Source organism: Zosterops lateralis, assembly GCF_965231275.1.
Source record: "Zosterops lateralis genome assembly, chromosome: 27".
Classification (NCBI taxonomy): Eukaryota; Metazoa; Chordata; class Aves; order Passeriformes; family Zosteropidae; genus Zosterops; species Zosterops lateralis.
The window spans coordinates 5,918,425-5,939,872 of record NC_139787.1 but is presented as its reverse complement, the minus strand read 5'-3'; the positions used below and the strand labels follow the sequence as shown (position 1 = coordinate 5,939,872).

The window sequence follows — 21,448 nt, the reverse complement described above, 5'->3', positions numbered from 1 at the left end:
AGGCTGCCGGAGGAGCAGCTCCCGTTGGGCTCCCGGCTCCTCTCAGCACATCCCGCCACAGACATCTGGAAAGAGGAGAGATTGCAGCTGGACACAGCTGGATGCAGCGCCCCAAGGAGGCATTGACTGGGACGACGCGCTGTGTTGCCCGAGGCACTTCTCCCTCTGCAGAGGGATTTCCCTATGGATGGATCCAAGGCACCGGACCTGCCGTGGCTTGTGCTGAGCCCAGAACAGACCCAGGCACCAAGAGGCACTGATGTCCTCGGTGCCGCCGTCACCTCTGCAGGGCTGTGAGACTCTCGGTGGGCTCCTTTGGAGCTCTCTTGCCCCGAGGTTCTGGAGCAGCACGGGGCTGACAAGCCACCACCGAGGGATGCTGCAGCCAAGCCCTCAGGATGAGTATCTGCCAACTGCCCTTGGACATCTCCCAAGCTCCACGCTGAGCCCCACGGCAGCCCTCCAGCTCCCTGGCATGGCCCTCGGGCTTTAGGGAGGGCATTCCCAGCCGAGCCACACCGGGAGAGGATCCAAGCCCTCAAGTCACCCTTCCAAACTGGAAAGAAACACCTTGCTCTTCCGCAGGGCTGGGAAATCAGAACTCAGCCTCGAGCCCACGTGGGCTGCAGTGGACTCGGCTGTGCAAGGGTTAAACCTGGCTGCTCGTCCGGGTCTCGGGGGCCTCCCACTCGCCATCGCAGAGTATGAATAGCTGCACTCCCCTCTGCTCCCAGCCACTCGCTTCCCTCCCCTCCTTCCCACTCTGCCTCGGCGTTCTCCCCGACATCCTCCTCCCTCTTCCTCTGCCAGTGCCGGCTCCAGAGTCACGGCATCCTCCGGCAGCGCCCATGCTGAGCACGGAAAGTTTCACAGGGGCGAGAGCCCTGGGAGAGGAATCGCTGCAGATGTGGGACCTCAACAAGCGCCTGGAGGCGTACCTGGCCCGCGTGAAGTTCCTGGAGGAGGAGAACGAGGTGCTGCGAGCTGAAATCCGGAGCACCAAGAGCAGCCCGGCGGGGGACTCGTGGCGGGTGAAGTACGAGGAGGAGCTGCGAGCCCTGCGGGATGCACTGGATCACGCTTTCAGGGAGAAGTGCACGGCCGAGCTGGCTAGGGACAATCTCTACGAGGAGGTCCAGCAGGTGAAAAGCAAGTGCCAGAAGGAGCAGGCAGCCCGAGAAGAAGCTAAGAAGCAGCTGTCCTTAAGCAGAAAGGAGCTGGAGGAGGAGAGGAGAGCACAGATCTGGCTGAAGGAGAGAGCTGTGCAGCTGGAGAAGGAGGTAGAAACCTTGCTGGAGGTGCACGAGGAGGAGAAAGCAGGGCTGGACCAGGAGATCGCAAGTTTCTCCCACAACCTGGAGAGCTTCCGCTGTGCACCGGTGGCTTTCCAGCCAGTGGAGGTGGAGGACTACTCCAAGAGGCTCTCGGAGATCTGGAAAGGGGCAGTGGAGACCTACAAGACAGAAGTGTTGCAGCTGGAGGGTTCCCTCTGCCAGGCCAAGGAGAACCTGTGGAAGGCAGTGGAGGACAACCAGCAGAGCCAGCTGCAGCTGCGGCACCTGGAGAAAGACCTGGCAGGGCTCAAAGCACGGAAGGAGATGCTGGAGGAGAGCCTGGCCCAGCAGTGGCAGGAGCAGCGCGGGGAGGCAGAAAAGTTCCAGGCAAGTGAAGGCAGCAGGAAGGAGCTGGGTCCCCGGGGAGGGGGAGAGCAGGGGGCTGTGTGTGCCTGGGTGGGTACTCAGGACACATCCCTGAGCAAAGGGATGGGAGAAGTGGATGGGAGGAGGCAAGACAGAGGGAACAAGCCCCAGGGAAGGGAAGGACAGTCGCCCTGGATGAGCTGCAGATGAAGCTGGGGAGAGTGGGAGGAAGAGCAAAGCAGCTTGGGGATATCTCTGACCCCAGCACAGAGACCTGGGGCCACCTCACTGCATGGGAGCAGCACCCAGACACCGAGTCCTCCTTCAGCACCCTGCCCGGGACCGTTACTCCATGTCCTGCTGGACTCCAGGGTCAGGATCCCGGGATAACGACAGCCCCTGCCGCTGCCCCCAGTGCAGGGTACAGGCACCGGTGGGGCTATGGGCAGGATAAACTCCGACCGACTTTGGTGCAGCCGCGATTCAACAGCTGCAAAAGTGATTCAGCAGGGAGAGGTGGAGGCGGGGTGGGCTGGAAATACCGGCAACGGCGGGAACACTGCCTGGGGAAGGGTCTCCCTTTGTTCCGGTCCTGGGACCAGACCAGCCATGGGTATCCTGGGGCAGAGGATGCCGCGGCCTCGGCTGCTCGCCTGAAAGTTGTTTCTTTCCCACGCTGGCGTCCCTCAGCCCTGAATCACCCTAGCCTTTCCTCCCTCTTCCTGCAGCCGTTTCCCCATCGCCTTTCAGCCCTGCTCATCTCCTTGCCCCATCCTCAGCCCTGCGTGCTAAAATGAGCGCCCAGGCTCCTGCCCCTCAGCATCCTGAGGGGGTGAGCGGAGCCACCTGCCCCGTCCCAGGTCCGCAGGGACCGGCAGGGCTCAGGCAGGGCTGGGGTGCCTCTGACACCCTTGTGCTACCCGCAGCTGGCGATGGAGGCCCTGGAGCAGGAGCAGCAGAGCCTGCGGGTGCAGATCGCCCGAGTGCTGGAGGACAGGCAGCAGCTCATGCACCTCAAGATGTCCCTCAGCCTGGAAGTGGCGACCTACAGGTGAGGTTTGCGGTGAGAACGCAGCTGGGGAGCGGCCGCTGCCCTGGCACACGGTGTGCAGGGATCTAGGGCCGACTCTGACACCGCGGCAGGCAGAGGTGGGTCTTGGCACAAGGGGGTCTCGGGCACAAGGGAGGTCTCGGTAGGGGTAGCCCTGTGCCCCTTCCGCAGCCCTTCCAGATGGCCCCACACAAAGGCCGTCAGCCAGGGACTGGGGGGGACAATTAGCATGAGAATAGGGGCTGTCCCAGCCCAGGCGAGGGGCCTCCCCGGCAGAGCATGATGTCACCCTGCGCGGACACTAATCCCGGGCACGGGGGGATGGGAGGGGAGACAGGAGCAAGGAGGGCTTCTTCGGTCCACCCATTCCCTCACCGAGCCGTGACAGAGCAGCACAACCATCTGTAGCCACTCTGTGCCTCAGTTTACCTGCCCTGACTCTGCCGCAGCCCAGTGGCACAGGGAGCACCCATCACACTGTAGCACCCACCGTGCTCCTCTCCTCCTCCAGGACGCTGCTGGAAGCAGAGAGCACCCGCCTGCAGATGCCAGCTGGGGAATTCAGGTTGGCCAATGGTGTGCGAGGTAAGGGACCCCCGGCACCAGCCTGGTACCGCACCGCGTCACCCTGGGAGGGCTCGGGGAATGAGGCTGGATTTAGACACATTTTCCTGCATTTTCTTGGCAGCGGTTGCCTGGTCGCGATAGGAAGGTGCTAACAGCAGCCGGGGGCTCTTGGCACGGGGCTCACAGCCCAGATAAGGCTTATCTACTCCTTCGTCTCGTTTTTTAATTCCCTGCCTTTCATGGGAAGGGCAGGAACGGATCTCCCCAGCAGGACAGCGGGCTGTGGTCACAAGCTGAGCATTTCCTTTTCCCTCAAAACAACAACAACAAAACAAAAAAAAAAAAAAAAAAAAAAAAAAAAAAAAAACCCCACAAAAAAAAAAAAACCCAAAAAAACCAACAACATCAAGGAAAGCTTGTCACCTGCACACTTTCCCCAGCAGCAGGACCTGAGTGTGACTGCAGCTGGGCAGAGCATTGTCCCATTGTCCCAGCCTGATGCTGAATCCCCTGGGATCGCCAGCATCCGCTGCACTCAAGAGGGAGGAATTTCCCACTTTCCCACTTTCCAAGAAGGAGCTGTTTAAAAATAGGAAAGGGGGCAGCGAGAGGCAGCCAGGAGGCAGGGGAGGGCTGGGAGAGCCATAGAGTGGCTTCTTGCCCGCTCACGGCTCCACCTCACTCTTTGCAGATCTCAAACTGGAGGTGAGCAGCAGCAGCAAACTGGTACCAGTGAGCCCTGAGACCAGGCGACTGCTGCCCCGAGACCACTGCACCAGCCCATCCATCTTCCCCAGGGTTGAGGGGAGGGGGCAGCTAGCAAAACGCCAAAGTGACACCCTGACGCCCAAAAGCCAGAGTCCCAGTGCCAGGGAGCTCCAGAAAATCAACTCAGTCCTCCATGGCATGTCACTGCCAGTTACTAGCAGGGCTGGGGGGCCGGGAGCCCCTGTCTGCCCTACGCCCAGCCCCTCACAGGCAGTAAAACCTGTCCCTCCTCTCTCCCCAGAGCCCCCCAGCCCCTCACCACCAGAGCAGGAGAGCTCTGGGGGAGAGGGCCCTGCCTGGCCAGGGGGAGACAGGGGAGTGATGAGCCAAGGGACAGAGTGTCCTCTGTCGAGAGCCGTGGGGGACACTCCCAGTGACAGTGTGCAGCCCCTGGGAGCAGCACCCACCCTCAGGCTACAGTACCCAGCACAGCTGGTCAGCGAGGCACTGGAGGATGCGCTCAAGGCAATGGAAGATGATACTCAGCCCAAAGAAGAGCCCACATTCAGTTCCACATGGGCCCCCCGGGATGCCTGTGTCCCCAGCCCCATTTTCCCCACAGAGGCTTGTGGAGAGGCTGTGTCAGAGGGGCCTGGGGAAGAGCAAGACCCCTCTGAGGGCTCTGAGGATGGTGACAGCCCTGAGGCAGAGGAGAGGTTTGGGGAGGTCATGCTCCAGGGACTGGGTGTGGAGAGCAGCATCCTGCAGGACAGAGCCATGTTCCCACTGGACACGGCTGCTTCCTTGAGTGCCTCAGGGAGCCGGGAAGACTTGGGAGCATGGGGGGAGGAGAAGGAGGTACCTGCTGGGGTGAGCCCAAGGGATCCAGGAGTGGAGCCTCAGGAAGGGGACAAGGGTCTCCCTGGACAGACAGTGACCAGCTGGGAAAAACCAGAGCAAGAGGAGGACAGGGCAGAGACCCCAAGCACAGAGCCATCACACCCCTCAGAGGATGAGGAGGAGGAGGAGGAGAGGGGGCCCTGCAGCCCCTGCAAGGAGAATGGAGATTTCCAGGAAGAAGGAACAGATGTACAAGAAGTGGAGTGTCCACACAGAGAAGTGGAGGCTGCACATGCTGTCCTTGCAGAAAGCCACCTGGTTTTGCCCACAAAAGGTCACCTGGAAGAGGACTTTGTTGATGCAGAGCAGGAAAGGTCTGAGCAGCAAAAAATGCCCATGTGTGAGATGGATCTGGCTGCAGAGAAGGAAAAGGGACAGGAGCTGTGCCCAGAGCAGAAGCCCTCGAGTATCCACGAGGCCATCCCAGCAGAGGAGCCTTCATTAGCAGCTGAAGAAGATCCTGTGGGAGGAGAGGACACAGGCAGTGTAAAAGATGGTGAGGGAGAAAAGGGAGAGGCCAGCAGGGAGATGCTGGGAGAAGAGGATCATGGGGCAGGAGAGGACCCCACAGCAGGAGATGACTCTGAGTCAGGAGAAGACCATGGGGTAGGAGAAGGCTCTGAGGCAGAGGAGGATCCTAGGGTAGGAGAGGATCCCTGGGCAGGAGAGGATCCTGGGGCAGGAGAGGATCCTGGGGCAGGAGAGGATCTGGGGGCAGGAGAGGCTGTGGGAGGTGACACCCTGGAGTGGAAGAGCAGAGCCCCAGAGGAGCCTGAGGACCTGCAGGAAAATGGCTCTGTGGAAGACGTGGGGGAACAGGAGGAGCTGGAGCCAGGAGAGGAACCCTGGGTCAGGGAGGATGATGGCAGTGGCCAAGAGCCCTGTCCAGAGGACTGGGAGGTGACAGCAGAGGACACTGAGGGAGTTTTGGGGCCAGAAGAGCCAGCCTGGGCAGATGACACCCTGAGCAGTGCAGGAAGGCTGATAAGTGAGGAGAGAGATGGCACATCGCCAACCGAGCTGGAGGGAGCTCAGGAAAATCATGAAGAAGATGCCAAGAGCCAGGAGATGAACCAGCAGCAGCCACTGCCAGAGGCTGAGCCAGCACCAGAGCTGGCAAGGCTGGAGCAGCAGGGCACTGTGGCAGAGCCTGACCCAGCCCCTCCAGGTACCCCTGACCAAGGGGACAGACAGGACCTGGCTGAGGGTCCAGAGGAGCAATGGGAGGTGCAGGATGAGGATGCTGATGATGGGCTCAGCTCAGAGCTGGGGAAGCAGGAGAGCTCAGAGCTTGTGGAAATGAAGCAGATGCCAGGTGACAGTGCAGAAAGTGGTGAGTGGGCATTGGAGGAGGTCCCCAGAGACCCAGAGCCCACACCGGGCACCAGCAGGAGGATGGAGCTGGAGGACACACTGCCAGACAGCACACCCTTGCACCTCTATGAAGGGGAGATGCTGGCTGTGGGTGCACCCAGCCCAAACCCTCCGGAGACCGAGGAGACCATGGAGACAGTGCCAGTGTCTGACACAGCTCAGGAGGGTGAAACGTGGCTGGAAGAGAGTGACAAGGCACCAACTCCCACCATGCCAAAGAGCCCTGAAGAGGAGGCAGGGGCAGAGGTGGCTGCTGTGGCAGAGGGTGCTGAGGAGGAGGAAGGTTATTTCATGGTCTCCGCTCCCAACCAAGAGGTGTCCAGCTTGGAGGAAGCTGAGATCTCTGAGGACTTTGAAGAAATTAAAGTTGAAGCAACTGAAGGCAGCCAAGATGATCTAGGAGCTCATAGAGAAGCATCTCCAGTGCCAGAGAACAAAGCGCACCTCAAGGTGTTTGTTGCAGAAGCAGATGGAGATACGGAGATGCCCACTGAAGAACCTGAGATGCCAAAGGATGAGAACAACACTGCTGAGCTGGAGGAGGGCCCAGCCATGCCTGAAGCAGATCCCAGCTGTCTCAGGGCTGTGGGACCATTAGCAGGAGGTACCGATGAGCCAGCCCAGGGTGCCACAGGCACTGGAGCACTGGAGGGACCAGAGCATTCAGAAGATTTGGCTGCTGAGTTAGATGAGGAGCTCCACAACACAACTGAGCTGGGGAGGAATGCCAGTGGAGCAACAACCCTCCCAGGCTGCAGCCTGGGATTGGCAGGGCAGGAGGAGGAGGGGACAGATGAGGATGAGCCCAGCATGGCTCTCCATGACGTGGCCAAGGCCACCCCTCCAGCAGGGCTCCAGGCCCAGGCAGTGCCTGATGAAGCAGAGGAGCCACAAGAGCAGCCATCCATGGAGGAGGAAGCACTTGACAGTGACAGCCTTCCTTCACCCAGGAATGAGCAGCCCCCCGAGGCCAACCCACCTCAGCTGGGCTCTGCACTAGAGCAGGGAGGTTTTCCAGAGGTCATTCCGGATATCCCTGACACAGATGTTCTCTCTGCAGAGGTGCCAGTGGATATCATGAAAGACTCGGATATTTTGGAAATAGTTGAACAGGCCCTGGAATTCAACCAGGAGCTGATGGGAGTGAGGGTGGCAGAGGGTGAGCAGCAGGGTCCTGGAAGGACCGAGCTCCTCCAGGATGCAGGGGAAGACTCCTCACCTGCCTCATCCAGTGAGGAAGAGCCAACAGTGCAGGAGGCACCAGATGTGGTCCCAGAGATGGAGGGTCTGGTCCAGGCTGAGAACGGGCTACACCGGGAGGCCAGTCTGGAAGACCTGGCTGAATTCACTGAGGAGGTGCTGAATGGCATTGCCAGCACAGCACCAGCACAAGAGCTCCCCACAGAGACCACAGACACCCCGGTGGTGATGCCACAGCAGCGCCCCCCCCCTGGAGAAGGCACTGCAACCAAGCTGGGGGATGCCACCCTGAGGGGGAAGCATGGTCGAGCCGACCCCAGCCCTGTGCCTCCTGCTCTGGGGGAAGATGTCCTGTGCCTCACATCCGACCAGCCACCAGCGTGTCAGCTGAGAGCTGAGCAGGAGCCCTAGTCCTCAGGGGATGAGTGACAACAGTCAGGGGGAACCTTTTGCTAGCCCCCTTCCTGCCAAAACCCAATACCCCCACTTGTCCCACCCCCCTCCTAATGCTTCCCCATCTCCTTATGGTTTTTAACATGTTTGTGTGGATTTTTTGCACCCCTTTTCAGAGTGAAGAACCACCAAGTTCCAGTCCACTCCACAGCCCACCCAAATTGCATGCTTGCTCTGGGACCCTTGCTTCATTTTGAGCTTCCTTTGGGTGGGTTGCTGTGACTGTATTTAATTTAAACTCTGTGTTTCCCCATTCTCTGCAATCTTCCCCCTCCACCTCCCCCAGTATTTGCCCCAGGATGCCCAGCTGGAGGCTAGGGAACCCCCAGACTGCACCCTTGGCCTCAGCATTTTGGGGCTACATCACCCCAGGGTCCCCAGCCCCAAGCTGCCAACACTGGGGGCTGAGCCACGCTGGATGTATCCACTTCCTCGACATTAATTTAATAAAGCCTCATCCTCCCACTCAGGGCCCGTCTCTCCTCACTCTGGGGGCAGGGGGCAGCAGCCCCGGGGCAGGGCTTGGGGGGGCAGGGGAGGGCACTGTTTGGGGGGGTTGCACTTCCAGGCTACTTTTGGCTGCGAAAGTGCCCTTGTGGCCATCCATCAGCACGGGCTGGGAATAGGGTCTGTGGAATGGCACTCCCTGATCTCTAAGACAATGCACATCCCTGGAGCTATGTGGCCCAAATCCCTGAGGTGATCCTGGCCCACCCCTGTGCTGATGCAGCCCCCAGGGCAATGTCTCCAGGAGGATGGTCCCCCATTCCCAGGGTGCAGCCCCCTGGGGTTATGGACCCCATCCCTTCTGCCATGCTCCCCCACCCCCAGACCGATTCCACCCCCCGAGGTGATGCTCTCCCATCCCCGAGGCCCCGCAGATGCCACTCAGGGCTCGCTGCTGGCCAGGAGCTTCCCCAGCTTCCGCCTGGACTGCCGGCAGGAGCGGGACGGGATACCAGCCCATCCCACCCAATGCCCGTTCCAGCGCCCCGAGCCGGGAGCCAACAGCACCAGCCGCTGTTCCTGCCCGATCTGGGCAGGATGCCCGTAGAACAACCCGCAGATCCCGGCCATGGGAGCTGCCGAAACCCCCGCACCGCCGTGGGGACCCCCTCACCCAAAGGGCCATGGGCTTTCCGGGGGCTGTGAGGAGCCGGCGGGGCTCAATCGCCCCGTTGTGCAGTCGGGCGTGGGGATGGCGCGGGGAGAGCTGCATTAATCAGCCTCCAGCTGAAGAATGGGCTGCTTTATGCCGAGCAAAGCGCTGAGTCACCCCGGGCGAAGAGATACGGTGACTCGGGTGGCCATGGCATCCCTGGGCCCCGCCAGCCTCGCACCCACGGGTGTGTTCAGCATCGCTGCTCAAGTGCCCCGGCCGACCTGCCCGCCTGGCTGGCCCCGGCGCTTCTCCATACACCCGATTTAGCTCGGTCATTCCCGTGCCAGCGCCCAGGGATGCTCAGAGCCAGGGACCGATAAGAACCCAACATTTAGCTGCCTTCCTCCCTGGGAAGCCCCCGGCCCCCTCCCCTGCCCGAAGGCGACAGATTCCTTTTAAGGTGAAACTCCAACGGATCCAAACACCGTATTTAAAAAAATCCCCCTCTGATGACTTTAATCAGGCGCCGAGTCTGTGTTCAATCAGCCCCTGGTCCAACACACCTCGGGGTGCCTGGGCAGCATCAGCCCGGCAGCAGCTCCAGCGGCACCCCCTGAGCCCCCAGTGCCCCCCGAAGGGTCCCCAAAGCTGGGGGTCCCCGGGCCAGAAGAGGGGTGGAGGATGTGGAGGAGGAGATGGAGATGACTTGGGCAAAGCTTCGCTGTGCGGGGGGTGACATTCCTTCCGAAATTAATCCACATTCCAGCCAGTGCTGACAGAGTGATGAGGGGGGACAGATGGTGGGGAGGAGGGGGAGCCCCTTCTTCCCTGCCAGGAGGAGGAGATGGAGGAGGAGGATGGGGCGAAGTGCTGAAGTCTGGGAGTCAGCCAGGGAGATGGGGGAGATTGCTGGGGCCTTTGGAATCCCCAGGGGCTGCAGCCAGGACAGTAAGCCCTGGTGAGGCTCACCCAGGTCCAGTGAGTGCCTGAAGGACTCTGCAGAAATGAGACAAGAGTGTTCCCTTCAGCACCAAGTGTGTCCCCAACGGGACCGAGAATGTCCCTGACAGGACTGAGTGTGTCCCAACAAGATCAAATGTGTCATTGATGGGATACAGTGTGTCCCCGGTGGGGCTGAGTGTGTCCCCAACAGAACTGAACGTGTCCCTGATGGTACCAGTCATGTTCCCAGTGAGATGAGGGATGTCCCTCGTGGGATGAAGCATGTCCTCAGTGGGATCAAGAGTGTTTGAGTGTTCCCAATGGGACCTGGACTGTCCCTCAGCACTGTGTGACTACAACAGGACGAAACATGACCCTGAGGGGACTGAACACGACCCTGGGGAGGACAAGGGTGCTTGGGTTACCCCAAGACCACCCTGGCTGGAGCTGCAGCTCAGATACCCACCAGGCACATCTGCCCTGACCCCAAATTCCGCCAGACCCTACCAGAGTGTTCCAGGCCCCACAGGAAGCACCCACTGTCCCACCCTCAGTTGAGTGCACACTGAATGATTTTGGGGACCATGTGCTTTGAGGGGCTGGGAAGAGTAATGGAGGTGCCCCACACTCAAACCCTGCTCACACTCTGGGAGCACCAGGGGGGCACAGGAGTGTGCAAGGGGGTCCTGGGGGTTGCAGCTCTGGGACAGCTGCCAATTATTGCCTGGATTGTAGCTTTTAGAGCCCCTGGAGTCCCCCACAGGCTCCTGCAGCCCCCCACAGCCCCTGCACCCCCTGCAGCCTGGCCCCTCGCCAGCCAGGGAAGGGTTTTGTTTCCTTCTAGGCTGGGCGAGGGGAGTTTCAATGGAGCCCACACAAAAACTCCCTGTGGGGTGAGCCCGCGCCGGGACAGGGAGGGGGGATGAGGCCGGATGACCTCAGCGATGACTTCATTCCGCTCTCAGCTCCCAAAATTCATGGGAACCTTATAAGGAAAGGGCTAAAAATACAGCGGGAGGGGCGCGGGCAGCCCCGCTCCCCCTCCCCAAAATGAGCCCTTGGGGATGCTATGTGCAGGCGAGCAGGAGCCACGCTGGGGCCACCAGAGCGCCGGAGCTGTTCCCAAGGGGCATGCACTGTGCGAACAATCGATAGGGACCCCAAAATCCCCACGGGTGAGGCGGGCTGGTCTCCCACGGGAGAGCAGAGCAGGGCTGTGGGCTGTGGGCGTCCCCCCAGGAGACATCACCAGCCCCCGCCAGCACCGTCCCTTCCCGTGATACCTCCAGGGACATGTCGGGAGGGGGGAGGTGGCTCGGTCACCCTCTCGTCCGCCCTTCACCCGGGTCAGACCCCGGGAATAGCTCCCGCCGGCTAAAATCAGCTCTGCCCCGGCTTGGGGGGCTCGCCCAGCTGCCAGGTCATGACCCTGCAGCAGCACCCGTGCCCCTGCTCGGCAGCAGCTGCTCCCAGCCCGGGGCGGTGCGGATGCCTGAGACTGACCCGGGGGCAACCCCGCCGAGAATGTGCGCCTGGGGCCGCCCGTCAGTAGCAGGGAGGATGGTGGGGTCCCGCCGGTGATGGATCCCCCTGGGACAATGCTTCCCCGATCCCTGGGGTGATGCAGCCCCCTCGGAGTGATGCACTCCAATTCCTGGGGCGATACCTTCCCGTTCCTAGGGTGATTAATCTCCCTGGGGCTGTGCTTTCTTATTCCTGGGGGCAAAAATTCCCCCTGGGGCAATGTTCCCCCATTCCCGGACTGATGATTCTCCCAGGAACAATGCTCCCTGATCCCTGGGGAGATGCTTCCCCATTCCTGGGGCGATCGCCTCTCATCCCTGGAGAGATGTCCTGCTGTTCCCAGTGTTTCCTGCCAGCCCATCTCCTGACCCCCATCCCTGCTCCATTACCTCCCCCGAATAGTCGGGGATGACAGGGAACACTTGTTCCCCCCAGACACCTGGCACCCTGACAGCCCCAGCCCTTCCCTGGCTCCAGCAATCCCAGCCTGGGATGTGGCACATGGACACGGGGTGTGGGACAGGAGCAGATGGGAAAGGGCTGTGGCTGTGAAAAACCTCAGCCAGCTCCCACACACACGTGCCAGCATCGTGCCTCAGTTTCCCTTCTCATCCAGCCTGCCAAGGGCTACCCACAGGCAGGAAGGGTATGAGGCAATGATGGGGAGAGGAGAAAACCCCCCCCAGAGCACTCTGGGGACACCAATCTGCACCCCCCTAGCTGTGGGACATCAGGGATGGGCACAGAGGGTGCTGGAGGTGACTCAGCTGTGGAAATGGCTCTGGCACAACTGGACACCAGTGTAGGTGGCACTGGGACAATCGGGCTGTGTCCCCTGCCCCAAGGCAAGACACGACCCCTGTAGCTGAACCTGCCATGGGGCTGAGCCCCCAGGATCCAGTCTCAGTGCCCATGGGAGGTTTGGGGCGCAGTGCCATGCCAGGGCAGGATAGGATGGTGGGGATAGGATGTGACTGCAGCCAGTTCTGAGTCACCGCCAGTCACCGGATCCAGCCTGGGAAGGGACAGGAAGGGCCCTTGGCTCCAGCACCACTTGTCCCAAACAACTTCCACAGTGTGGCTGGGGACACCATTCTGAGCCTGAGGACTGTGTGCCCACTTTGGGGACTCCATTCCCAGTTTAAGGACCCCATTCCCAATTTGGGAAACATGTGGCCAGTTTGTGGACTCCATTCCCAGTTTCACTATCATTTTCTCAGTTTGGAGACCTCTTTCCTGGTTGGAGATCCAATTTCCACTTTGGGTACCCTTTTCCCAGTTTCAGTTTAGGGACTGTGTGTCCAGTTCAGGACTGCATTCGAAATCTGGGAACCAGATGGGACTCCTTTTCCCGTTTGAAGACTCTGTTCCCAGTTTGAGACCCCGTTCCCAGCTGGGAACTATGTGCCCAATTTAGAAACCTCTTCCCAGCTTAGGAACCTTATTCCCAGTTTGGGAAACATGTGCCCAGTTTAGAATCCCCAGTTTAGAGACATCATTCCCCCAAGGGGACCTTGTGTCAGATCCTGCTCCCTGCCCGTTGCCATCAGTCACTCAACAGCAGCAGCTTCTCACTGGAATTCTGACCAGATTCCCAGGGCAGGTGGGCCAGGGGTCTCTGGGCCTGGCAGGGCAGCAGCTGCCAGGCAGGGTTGGGTTTCGGGTGGGGGGGATTTATCACCTCCAGGCCCACAGGACCCCTTGACCTTGCCCTGCAGCCCCCTGGGAGCTGCAGAGGGGCCCAGCCTGGCCAAACATGGCCAGGGGGGAAGGCAGGGCTGGGGCAGAGCACAGGGATGGGAGGTCATGACAGGGAGTCTGAGCACACCCTGAACCCCATCACAACCTCTGGCATCCTCCTCCTCCTCCTGACCTGAGCCCATTGTTGGGGAGACACAGGTGGACACTGGAGTCTGGAGGGGCCACTGAAATGCCTGAGCAGGAGGAGAGGCCCTGACCCCGCCCTGCCCTGAGGGGGGACAAAGGGAACTGGAGGATCCCAGACCCCCGGTTCAGACCCCAGACCCCCAGTTCTGACCCCTGGGCAGATCCCAGACTCCAGGATCAGACCCCCAGTTCAGGCCCATGGCCCTGAACAGACACTGGTTCCCAAGTTCAGACCCCTCCAGTTCAGCCTCCAGATCCACGCCCCCTGCTCTTGGCATCCTTACTGCAAAAAAAGCCTATCTGGGGAGGGGGAACACAACCAGGAAGCCCCAGAAAGGCTCTGCTGGGATCTCTCTGGGCACCCCCAGTACACAGGGGAGGGGAGAGCAGAGACCCCCCAGGGTCCCTTGCCCTCACTGTGAGCTCCCCAGGCCTCCCTATCACCCTTCCCAGAATCCCCCAGACCTCTGGAGAGCATGCTGTGATCCTCCTCAGCTCCCCACCCACTACACAGGCTCCTGTAGAAGGAACCTGTGACTCCCACAGGAACCCCCTGTGGCCCCTCAAGGAGTACCCTTGATTCCCCTGACTACCCCTCCCCTCACCGGGACCCCCAGAATCCTCCTCAGGACCCCTCCGTGATCACCACGAGAACCCTCTGTGGCCCCCCTGTGTACCTGCCTCTTCCCAAGCCCACCCAGGACACCCCTGTGACCATCCCAGACCCCCGGGGAACATCCTTGGTGACTCCCGCAGGGCTCCCTGTGTCCCTACCCCAGCACCCCCGGAGTCTCCCAGTGACACTCCTGGCCCTGTCCCCCCAAACCTCAGCCTCGACCACCCCCCTGACCCCGTGACCCCTCTCCCCCACACCCGGCCCCGCCCATTGCCACTCCCACCGGCCCCCCACTGCCACGCCCCATCTCCGCCCTCTGTCACCCTGGCCCCGCCTCCTTTCCCCACCCCGTTATTGTTATGGCCCCGCCCACTGCACCGCCCAGCGCGCCCCGCCCCGCGCTCCCTGCGCGCCCCCTGCCGGACCCCCGCGGCATCCGCATTTCCCACTCTTCCCTCTGATTGGCCTCCCGCTCCCAACCAATGAGCGAGAAGAAGTTGACCCTGAGGCAGGCCCAGCCGCCATCTCAGCCAATCGCAACGCGAGACGGTGCCCTGCCTCCCGAGCCGGCAAGGACTACTCCTACAACCAATCAGCGCAGGGGCCGTGGGGTGATGGGCGGGCGGAGGAGGGCGTTTCCACCAATGGGGGCGGTGTTCGGCGCCGAGGAGGCGGGGACAGCGTGGGGGTGTGCCTGCGGCTTCCAGAGAGTTCGGAGACGGCGGCGGAGCAGTGGCGGCGGTGAGTGGGGGGGGGCGGCCCCTTGGACCCCGCTGCGAACCCCAGACCCCCTCGGCACCTCCCAAACGTCCCCGGAACCCCCCGGCAGGAGCCGGCCCGCCCCGCCCCGGCGGTGTCAGCGATGGTCCCGGCCCGGGCACCCCTGAGGTGGATCGTCAGGATGACCTGCGGGTCATGGAGGGCTCCGGGGGCTCTCCCCTCTGTGAGCACCGGGCTCGGGGTCCGCTCCTCCACACTCGCTGTGGGGTCTGGGTACCTCCGCTGCTGTAAACGGGATGTCACCATGTCATCTCCGCCGGTACCCTCCGACACCGCCCGGTACCCCCCGACACCCCCGCACCGCGACCCTCAGCGGGCGGAGCCACCCCGCCCGGGGTCCTGGGTTGAACCGACCGGGACGGACCTAGCTCCGGTGTAGGGGGTCAGACCCAGTCCCCAGGGTATCGGCTCCAGACTCGGCCCTGAAGGTCCCGGGGGATAGACCCAGATTCAACTGCGGGTATCCCGCGTTGGACCCGTCGAGGCGGACCTGCCCCGGGGGTCCCCGGGGGACGGACCAAGCTCGTCCCGGGGAAGCCGGTCTGGTGTCGGAACCGGTTATTTATTTGTGCGTGGGTCACGGACGCTTCCCCGCGTCCCGCCATGTCGCAAGATAAACATATCCCCACCCCACGCGGGGCTTATCGGCTGCGGCACATGGTCCCGGGGGGGGACAGGGGCACCCCTCGACAGCGCCCCTTCTTCCCGGACCCCCATGCGGCGCCTGGCTCTCCCCGCACCCGCGGAGCAGGATGTCACCCCGTTCAGACATCCCCTGACACCTTGTGACCTGCGGGATGCTGCTGCGGGGGGGGACACTTGAGACGGGGCTGTGCAGGAAGGAGAACAGGGATCAAAGCCTTTTGGGGGGTTCCACGGTGGGACGGGACTTTGAGATGTTTCCCCCCCTGCCGTGGGCACCGGCCTTGAGGTTCACCCCCACACATGCAGACAGTTGCAGGACCCCTGTGTGGGGTCTGGCTGTCACGCTGATGATCTCATCTAGCTGTCACCCCCTGACCACCACCCCCTATCCCACTGGGATGCTCCTGGGGGGGAACTGAGGTAGGGTTGTGGGGGGGAGAACAGAGATCAGTGGGAATTTTGGGGGAGCCATCCTGGGCCAGGTCAGGGGGTCACGGGCCACGCAGAGGTCCCAGGCTGTGTCACAGTCCCAGGCTCACAGCTCTGTCCTGTCCCAGCACATCACAGCGAGGAAGATGGTGAAAGAGACGGGCTACTACGACCTGCTGGGTGTGCGGCCGGGCGCCAGCCTGGATGAGATCAAGCGGGCGTACCGGCGCCTGGCGCTGCGCTACCACCCCGACAAGAACCCCAGCGAGGGCGAGCGGGTAGGTGCAGCCCCCCAGCTCCCCCCAGCTGGCCCTCTCCCACCTCACCCGCCTCTCCCCCTGTCCAGTTCAAGCAGATCTCCCAGGCTTACGAGGTGCTGTCGGACGCCCACAAACGGGCGCTGTATGACCGTGGTGGCGAGCGGGCGATGAAGGAAGGCGGCCTGGGTGGCCGTGGGGGAGGCAGCGGCTTCGGCTCCCCCATGGACATCTTCGACCTCTTCTTTGGAGGGGGAGTGCGGATGCGCGGCCGGGCAGACAGGAGAGGTAGGGGAATAAAGGACTCACCAGGACCCCGGGGTGGGAGAGGGCTGGTGCCCAACACGGTGCTCACTCGGGACCTGACAAACCTGCTGGGACCTCTTGGTGGGAGGGGGCTGGTGCCCAGCATAGCACTGGCTTGGGGGACAAGGGACCGCTGGGAACCATGATGTGGGAGAGGGCTGGTGCCCAAATGCAATGTGACATTGGCTTGGGGGTCAGAGACTTACTGGGATCTCAGTGTGTCAATGGGCTGGTACCCAGCACAGCACTGTCTCAGGGGGTGACAGACCTGCTGGGACATTGGGATGAGAGGGGGCTAGTGCCCAGCACTGGCTCTGGGGACACTGGGATCCAGATGGGTTCTCCAGGCTGTCTCTTCCCCTGCGGCACAGCCCGGTGCAGCTCCTCACCACCTTCATTACTTTCTCCACCTGCCACTCTTCAAAGGGCCCTTCCCTGTCCCTGTCGCTGTCCCGGCTTTCCCCCACCGTCCCCGGGGCTAGAGCTGAGTCACTGGTTCGGCCCCGGGGGTGACAGCAGGGACGCGGCGTGTGCAGGGCCAGCCCGGTGACTGTTCCGAAGCCTTCAGCCTGGGTCACAGGGACTGGGTGACTCGCCACTGTGCTTCTTGCTGAGGTGGCAGGAGTTAATAGCAGGGCAATTAAGAGGCCAAGGGAACCATCCCAGTGACTCCAGCTGGAGCAACTGAAGAGTGGCTGAGAGCCTGGGGGTGGGAGCTGTGCTCTGCCCCTGCTAGGGACCCAGCACTACCCCAAGGCAGCCAGCAGAATCCAGGCTTGGAGATGCCCAGCCTGGAATGAAACTGTTCCTGTCTGTGTCCCTGCCTCCATCCTTGAGAAAGGAGGAGACCTGGCTCTGGGGGGACCTGGTGACCCTGAGTGGTGTCCAGCGCCTGTCCAGCCATGGCATGGGGGGTGGCACGAGGCTGGTGCTGAGCCAGGCACTGAGCCGAGCTCTCCCCTGTGCCCAGGGAAGACAGTGGTGCACCAGCTCTCAGTGTCGCTGGAGGACCTGTACAATGGCTCCACGCGGAAGCTGTCCCTGCAGAAGAACATCATCTGCCGCAAGTGTGGAGGTGAGCAAGGGGCTGCAGGGGCCAGGGGGCCACTCCAGCACCCCCTACCCTGCCGTCTGACCCCCTGCCCCCTTCGGCACAGGCTGCGGGGTACGGGAGGGCGCCCAGAGAAGGTGCCCCAAGTGCCATGGCTCGGGCATGGAGGTTCGCATCCATCAGCTGGGGCCCAGCATGATCCAGCAGATCCAGACGGTGTGTTCCCAGTGCCAAGGCCAGGGCGAGTGGATCCGGCCCCGGGACTGCTGCCTTACCTGCAACGGCCGCAAGGTTGTGCGAGAGAAGAAGATCCTCAGTGTCCACCTGGATAAAGGTGAGACAGGGCTGAATACGGAGCGGGGTCACCTCAAAGTGGTGCACGCACCCTGAGCTTTGCCCACACTCCTCACAGGCATGAAGGATGGGCAGAAAATCACCTTCCACGAGGAAGGGGACCAGGTGCCCGGTCTGGAGCCCGGGGACATCATCATTGTCCTGGATCAGAAGGAACACCCTGTTTTCCGGCGCAGCGGTGACGACCTCATTGTCAGGAGGGAGATCAGCCTGGCAGATGCCCTGTGCGGGTGCCGGCAGGTGATCCGCACCCTGGACAACCGCACCCTGCTCGTGTCCTCCCCACCAGGTGAGGGGGACTCTTCAGGGATGCACCTGTGAGAGAGCCAGGGGCGCAGGAGCTGCCAGCGCAGCAGCATGACCTTCGTCTCTGTCTGTCAGGTGATGTGATCCGGCCTGGGGACCTGAAGTGTATCCCCAACGAGGGAATGCCTGTCTACAGGAGTCCCTTTCAGAAAGGAAAGCTCATCCTGCAGTTCGAGGTGAGCTAGAGCAGGGAAGGAGTTGACATCTCCCACCTCTGGGCTTCCTGAGTTGCCACCCCACACGTCACATCCACTCTCTGGTCACAGGTAAAGTTCCCCGAGCCAGGCTGGCTCCCCACCGACCGTCTGCGCCAGCTCCAGGGCTTCTTCCCACCGCAAGAGGAAGTGATGGCTACGGAGGACACGGAGGAGGTGGAGCTCAGTGATTACACGGCGCACGGCGGGCCCGGCCGGCGGCCTAACACTGGAGAAGCCTATCACGAGGACGACTTTGAGGACGGGATGCGCCAGCATGTCCAGTGCCAGACCTCATAGCGGGGGGGAGGGGCTGGAGCCCCCCGGGCGCAGGCGGGGCAGGGCCAGGGCCGCGGGGCGGGGGCTGGCGGAGCCGCCACGTTCAGGGATGTACATAGGTCGCCTTTCCGACAGCACTTCACCTCCTTCGCGCCCCTCCCCCCGGGAGCCGGCAGAGCCCCCCAGCCTTGCCGGGTGAGACTGCCCTGCCCTGCCTCCAGCCCCAGGGCAGTGGAATCACCGCTGCGTAGGTGGGGTGCCTGGGGGGGCGTGGAGCCGGGTCCAGCTGCTGGCGGGTACATCCCACACAGGGAAGGCTCAGCTGGCTGGAAAGGAGGAGAGGGTACCCTGCCTCAGTTTCCCCATCTGCTGTGGTGGGGCCAAGCTTGTGCTGGAGCCAGTGTGGCGGGGAGGGGAACTGCCCACTCCCTTCGGGGATGCCCCACTCCTGGCCCCACGTTGCAGGGGCCTGCTGCCTGGGCCCCCAGCCCCTTGCTTTGCCCATTTCTTTCCTTACTGGAGCCTTGCTCAGGCCTGGGATGCAGAGGGGGTGGCTCTTTTCTCTTTGCACAGGACAGGAGGGGTTGGGGGGGACCCGTCCCTTCCCTTTAATTTATTTTTGGAAGAATTTCAGAGGTGGTTGTTTTGGGGTTTTTTTTTTGGGGGGGGGGAGGGGGGTGGGGTGGTGACTTTGTACTTGGCATTAAACGCGAATCCCAACTCAGTGTGTGGGGTGGTGTGGGGTTGAGCGTGGGGCAGTGGGAGCCCGGGGGCGATGACTCTGCCCTACTTTGATGTCGGGTGTGCCTCAGTTTCCCCATCCTTACACAATCAGGAGGTGCCAGATCCTGCCTTCCCCTGCATGCGTCTGCTCCCAGCTGCTCCTGCAGGGGAGGACACGGACCCCAAGCCTAGGTAGGGGTCTGTCCTACTTCCTTTCCCTCTGCCAGCCCTGCAACCGCCCCCCTCCCCCCCCCTTGTCCCTCTGCCTTTCTCCCCTGTCTTGAAACAGTCTTGACCCTATGCATATGCCCTGTCCCTTGCCCTGGCCTTGTCACCCTTAGAGGCCCCTCTCCCACATCCAGAACCCACCCCCGGTTACCTCCTGGAATCTCTACATCATCTCAGTGTCCCTGGGGACCCCACAATGGAGGCAGACTCCTGCCAAATAGCTTCAGCCCCCTTTTTCAGCCCTGTATTCACCCCATGGGAGGTTCCAGCCATGGAGCAGAGCTGGACTACTGAGCAGTTAAGGGGGACCCCCCCAAAATATACCCTACTTGGGGCCAAGCTGCATCTCATAACCCCCCCGTGCCCCCTCCACGTACAGCTGCTGGACAAGACTCCCCTCCACAGTGGAATGAGGGTGAGGCCCCCCAGCCCCCTATCCAGGGTAGCCCAAGCCAGAGGGCTCTGTGAGACTGGGGCTAGAGGCTCCCCCTCCACTGGAGCCCGGGAAAGCTCCGGCACCAGATGCAGCTGGAGGGGGAGAGGAGGAGGAGGAGGCGGCGGCGGGGAGAACAATGCTGGCCGGCCGCCAGCTGAGGGGAGTGAGGGGGAAGGGGGGAACTCCTGCACAGCCCCCAGCCCGCCGGGCGCAGGGAGGGGGTGAACCCGCGCAGGAGGTGACAGTCACCCTCCCCTGGGGCTGACAACGCCTTGCTGAGCCACCCAGGCATCAGCGTCCCTGGCTGCCCTGAGCCGTGGGGACACCCCTGGGGACAAGCATGTCACCCCAGTTAGATGTCCCTCGAGACCAGAGTCCCCTCCCGCGACACTGGGTGCAAGGAGCTGCCCCCCCTCAGAGGCAGGGACCCTGTGCCATGTGCCAGAGCCCACCTGGACACGTGGCCCAGGGGCTGCACGATGTCCCAGCCCTGCCAGGCACTGGGCCCGGCCAAACTCCCTGAGCTAAGGCCTCGTGGCCACCAAGCTTGTCACACATCCAGAGACCCCTCTCCGGGGACCAGGGCAGCTGAGGGGCTGAGAGTCCCCCTGAGGCTGGCACCTCCCTGTCCCCAGCTCCTCAGTCAAGTCAGTATGTCTGGAGGGGGGGAGGATGTTCAGCAGCCTCCGGACCATCCAGGGTGGGCTCTGACCTGGACAGCAGCCAGCCCGGAGGGTGTGGGGGAGATTGGGGGGTGACATCACCCCTTGGGGGGCACAGTTTGGCTGAGGTCATGCTGGGTCCCTTCCTGGTGCCGTGGGGCAGGGGATATGTGTGGGGGTTGTTGTTCCTCTAGCTCAGCCTCCTTCCTCTATCCCCATCCCCAGCGTCACGGCTCACCGGAGGGGAGTGACCGCTCAAGCCTGCCCGAGGAGTCCTGTCCCCCTGCCCGCGCAAGGACACCCCCCAGCAGGGCAGGAGACAGTGCAACCCCTCGCTTCAGGCAGATCCAAGAGCCCCGCTCCCTCCCGATGGCTCCGGCACGGGGCGGGAGGGGGGATGAAACGCAGCCACTCCCTCCCCCCCCAGTTCCCCCACACGCAGCCCAGCCTCTACCTCCAGAAAATGCATGGAAAAATTCCGGGGTGAGGGGCCAGGGCCCCCCAGGGTCGGGCATTCATTCCTTGCACACAGAACAGAGAGGTGGCCGGGCCCGCTTTGTCTCCGGAGATGAAAGGCGAGGGGCCAGCTCGGCCCCCTCCCCAGCCCGGGGGGGCAGCAGGGCCGCCCGGGGGCCACCGGGGTCACCGGGGAGGATTAGTGCTGGGTTAGAGGCGCCAGGAACCTGGACACCACCCACGCGGAGCCATGGGAGGGAGCACAGCCTCCAGAGCCGTTTTGGGGTTACTCACGGCCCCTCCATCCCAGCCCCCCTACCCAGCTCCGCACAGAGGAATTTGCTTTTGTTTCGAGAGCAGCCGCCATCCAACGCCCCG

The 21,448-nt window shown here is 62.4% G+C and overlaps 2 protein-coding genes across 2 annotated transcripts; both read left to right on the top strand.

Moving 5' to 3' along the window:
• The first annotated feature begins 751 nt into the window (after window positions 1-751).
• On the top strand, window positions 752-8,316 carry NES (nestin). Its single transcript, XM_083879205.1, has 4 exons — window positions 752-1,661; window positions 2,567-2,691; window positions 3,203-3,276; window positions 3,950-8,316. Exons 1-4 carry the CDS (start codon window positions 849-851, stop codon window positions 7,849-7,851), a joined length of 4,914 nt encoding a protein of 1,637 aa, XP_083735331.1. The 5' UTR covers window positions 752-848; the 3' UTR covers window positions 7,852-8,316.
• Window positions 8,317-14,633: 6,317 nt separating this feature from the next.
• LOC310919394 (dnaJ homolog subfamily A member 1-like) lies at window positions 14,634-19,211 on the top strand. Its single transcript, XM_083878753.1, has 8 exons — window positions 14,634-14,705; window positions 15,947-16,096; window positions 16,165-16,363; window positions 17,352-17,456; window positions 17,539-17,766; window positions 17,845-18,075; window positions 18,168-18,268; window positions 18,359-19,211. Exons 2-8 carry the CDS (start codon window positions 15,965-15,967, stop codon window positions 18,584-18,586), a joined length of 1,224 nt encoding a protein of 407 aa, XP_083734879.1. The 5' UTR covers window positions 14,634-14,705; window positions 15,947-15,964; the 3' UTR covers window positions 18,587-19,211.
• Window positions 19,212-21,448: the final 2,237 nt, after the last annotated feature.

What these genes read in the sequence shown, in the direction of transcription:
- NES (XM_083879205.1), top strand. Translation starts at nt 849, where the DNA reads ATGCTGAGCACGGAAAGTTTCACAGGGGCGAGAGCCCTGGGAGAGGAA. An exon ending in GGGAGGCAGAAAAGTTCCAG is followed by an intron (nt 1,662 to 2,566) that starts GCAAGTGAAGGC and finishes TGCTACCCGCAG; the next exon opens with CTGGCGATGGAGGCCCTGGA. An exon ending in CTGGAAGTGGCGACCTACAG is followed by an intron (nt 2,692 to 3,202) that starts GTGAGGTTTGCG and finishes CTCCTCCTCCAG; the next exon opens with GACGCTGCTGGAAGCAGAGA.
- LOC310919394 (XM_083878753.1), top strand. Translation starts at nt 15,965, where the DNA reads ATGGTGAAAGAGACGGGCTACTACGACCTGCTGGGTGTGCGGCCGGGC. An exon ending in CGGCCGGGCAGACAGGAGAG is followed by an intron (nt 16,364 to 17,351) that starts GTAGGGGAATAA and finishes CCCTGTGCCCAG; the next exon opens with GGAAGACAGTGGTGCACCAG. An exon ending in GCTCGTGTCCTCCCCACCAG is followed by an intron (nt 18,076 to 18,167) that starts GTGAGGGGGACT and finishes TCTGTCTGTCAG; the next exon opens with GTGATGTGATCCGGCCTGGG.